Source organism: Microtus ochrogaster, chromosome 10 (assembly GCF_000317375.1).
Source record: "Microtus ochrogaster isolate Prairie Vole_2 chromosome 10, MicOch1.0, whole genome shotgun sequence".
NCBI classification, from domain to species: domain Eukaryota; kingdom Metazoa; phylum Chordata; class Mammalia; order Rodentia; family Cricetidae; genus Microtus; species Microtus ochrogaster.
In genome coordinates this window covers 59,721,148-59,724,663 of record NC_022016.1, presented here as the reverse complement: position 1 = coordinate 59,724,663, position 3,516 = coordinate 59,721,148, and the positions used below count along the sequence as shown (strand labels likewise).

Below are 3,516 nucleotides of genomic sequence, written 5' to 3'. Positions count from 1 at the left end.
AAAAAAAAAGCCAAAACAAACAAACGTTTGGATCTGCATCCTGGAAGACCACTTGAAATCGTTGTTGGAATTGAGTTGGGTCTCACAGTCCATACAGATTTCGTGCTGCTCTGGTCTTAGAGGAGAGTGAAATAATGGAAGCCTCCCTCCCTTCCTTCGCCCTTAAAGGAGCCTGAGAAAATGAAAAAGGAAACAGTTGTTTCCAGGTGAGTCCTGGGCCCCTCATTTCTTATCCTAGGAAATGAAGGCTGCTTGGCTCCTGAAGACACCTGTCACAGAGTCTTGACTCCAAAGACACCTGCCACAGAGTCTTGGTTAGACAGGAGGGGTAGAACGTGACTTCCGACCTGAGTATGAATATGCAGCCACAGAGAAGTCCCAGGGTACGTAAAGTTGAAGGGTGCCGACTGAGTGGGTTCAGAACCATGGACAGAAACCCCGCCGAGAAGAACCTGCCAGCTGAGGAGCCGGCCTCTCCTTCCCTTTTTGAGCCCCTCACACCTTTCAGGGCTATTTCAGAGAAGCACCTAACTTTGGCTGTAGGTTGGCTGGCTCCTAACACCTGAGAACTATGATAAACAATGACTTCGTTAATAGGAATCTCATCCTGAAGTATGAATTGTGGGGAGGCCTTCCTCCAAGGCCACAGCACGAAATCTTGACGGACTGTGAGACCCGAGTCAACACCGAAAATAATTCCGGGTGGTCGTCCAGATGCAGATCCACCTTTAGTATAACTTCCATCTCCACATTACTGAACAAATTTCCAAATGTGGAAATTCTGGTTTCACAAATGCAGGGAGTATCTCACCAGACAGAGAATGTTGTCTCCTCCATGGAGAACACTAACACAGCACAAGGAAACTCAGGACCAAGCCCTGCTCTCAGGGAGGACATGGGGTGCAGAGTGATAGGGAACTCTGCAGAACCTCCTCGCCAGAGGTTACCTGCTCCACAACCTCCTGGAAAAGTGGGGTCTACCTTGGAGCAAGTGCTATTAAGATCTGGCTGATTTGCATAAATCTGCAAACACAAGGGTTTCTCTGCTCTGATTGCATTGTATATAAAAATTGCTCACAGGAAGAATGAGAAGGATTAATTCGCTCTCTTTACTCCCCACCCACCCCCATGCCTAAGATCTCTGTCTGGCAACTTCCCCCATGTGCGAGCAAAAGAGTCTCCCAATAGCCACGGTGTCTTGTGGGCATCCTATGTAGCTTTACCTAGCTAATCCCTTCCATCTGTTTCACTCCTGAAAGATTCCTGTGTGGCTCAGAGGGAGTAGTGTTTCATTTTTGTATCCAGGGTCAAAAGTCTCTGGAGCTGCGGCAAGAAGCCATGCCTGACGCCTTACTGACTGCAAAGGGGACAGGACCTGACTTTGAAGGGGGGGGGGGTTGAGAGTGGTGGAGTGAGGGACTCATTCTGAAATGAAAGGAGTCCTGGGTCTCTAAGCAGCTTCTAAAAATACCATCTCCCAGCACTGGGGGAGGGGGAGGGGCAACTGAGCGTGAAGAGAATGAAAAGAGGAGGGGAGGTGGGGGGGGGGATACAAGAGCCTTTCTTCGGGAAGGTCTGATTTCAGGGATCCCACCTACCTCTTGGAACTAGACAGAGGCCACACCTCCTCTTGCTTCCTCAGAGGGCTTCAGTTTCCCACAGTGTCTCAGCCCAGCCCTTCCTGATAATCTTTCTTCCCAGAAGCAAAGGAAACCAACCCTCCACCCACTTCTCCATTACTACTGTCCAGCAACTGAGTCTGTAGTAAGCAAGTTCTTTTGCACGCATGCACACACACACACACACGCACACACACACACACACACACACACACACGCGCGCGCGCGCGCGCGCGAGGGGCGACGGAGGGAGGGAGGGAGGAAGGAGAAAGGAAGGAAAGGAGGGAAAGAAATAGAATATGAGAATAGCTTGTGAATGAATGACCAGTGATCTATGATGCCATGGATTCCTATCCATTCAGTGCCCAGGGGTATGGGATATGGCAGAGATGAGTTCCTCAGCACAGAGTATGGTGCCCAGGAAGGGTTAGCTGGAGGGGTGAGGAGTATGTGTCTAAGCAAAATGTACAGGTGCTGGGACCCCCAGTCAAGTGCATAGGAGGCTCGCACTCACACTTTAGGCTTCTCTGGCTGTTGTAGCACTTAAAGAGAGAGGGGCTCTGGCCTCCCCTGAAAAGCCCCAAGGTGGATGGCGCTTCATCCCCTCAAGTTCATTTCAAATGGTGACACTCAATATCTGCTTCCTCCATTCTATGGGCCCCCAGCCCTCCCTCCCCCCGCCAAATGGTTAAACCTTCAGCTAGCACAAAAGTGACCTTCATTAAATAGAGGTCGTGTCCCACGTTTCCTTGCGGCTTCTTCGGCTGAACTCTTCCGGGACTGCTCCGCCTCTTCCTCAGGGATTCCCGGGGCTGCATTTCTCCTCATTCTCCTGGGGTGGGAGGAGTGGGGTGCTCATAGGGGACCCACACCTTGAACAGACTGTGGATAGAGGTTGGGGGTGTGCTGCTGTGTGTATCGACAGCAGAAGCAAGAACCCGGAAAGCGGATTGTTCGTGCAAAATGTGTCACTGCCCCCATCTCAGCGTCCACATGGTTTCCCAGCCTCGGAAGCGGTGCGGGTAGGGTGGGACTCTGTCTCTGGCTTGACTCTCTTTTTTCAAGCAGCTCCTAGGATCGGGATCCTTGCCTCTGTGTGTGTGTGTGTGTGTGTGTGTGTGTGTGTGTGTGTGTGTGGTGAGGGCGGGAGAAAAAGGAGGAAGGATTGAACCATGAAACACTGGGAGCCGCAGACACAGGAAGAGGCCAAGGACTGGGAGACACCAGAGCTCCCTAGAGCTTCAGGTCAGGCTATCAGACTCGGAAACCCCCTGCAAGTCCTGGGAACAAGGGTGCTCCCAAGAATAGCTAAGAGACTGCAAGTGTCGCTGCTTCCCCCGCGGACCGCCTCTCCATAAACCACGCCCACAGAGCCTACTTCTCAGGATTCAGAGAGCTAAGGTTTAAGGGTCGCTGGTCCACCGACGCCAGCTTGTCTCGCTCTTCAGCATCCCCGCTAGCTCTCAGGGCTGCCCTACCCCCACGGTTTGGAGATCTGCGGGACCCCTTGGTTTCCCCTCCAGCTGGGCGATCCGCCCCTGGCCTATGAAACTCCACCTCCTCATTCTCTGCTGGCCGGGATTGGTGGTCCTCCCGCGGCGAGGCCTAGCGATTGGTCCCCATGGATGATGGTGACCAGCGAGACTCCGCCCCCAGCCGGCCTTGGGGTCTGGGGGCACTGCTCAGCGTTGCTGGGCTGGCAAGGCTTGAGCCGCCGCCGCACTGACAGCTCCGTCTGTGGACCATGGAGACTGGCGCCGGTCCACACCCGCTGCGCCTGTTCGTCTGCCTGATGCCACTCTGCCTCGTTCTGCTTGTGGGACCCGGGCGGCCCGGGACCGCCGAGGAAGGTAAGGTGGGTTGTGCCTGGGAGCCTGCGATGCCAAAAAAAAAAAAA

General features: G+C 53.6%; 1 protein-coding gene across 4 annotated transcripts in view; it reads left to right on the top strand.

Annotated features, from left to right (window-relative positions):
- Nucleotides 1-2,772: 2,772 nt before the first annotated feature.
- Epha10 (EPH receptor A10) overlaps nucleotides 2,773-3,516 on the top strand; it is a 38,364-nt gene continuing 37,620 nt past the window's right edge. For 2 of the 4 annotated variants that reach the window (XM_005353270.3, XM_026781917.1), the window contains exon 1: nucleotides 2,794-3,469. In XM_005353270.3, the coding sequence (XP_005353327.1) occupies nucleotides 3,364-3,469 (106 nt within the window). In that variant the 5' untranslated portion in view covers nucleotides 2,794-3,363. Of the gene's footprint in view, nucleotides 3,470-3,516 lie in introns of all 4 variants that reach the window. The other 2 variants (XM_013348460.2, XM_013348461.2) reach the window with 2 other exon arrangements.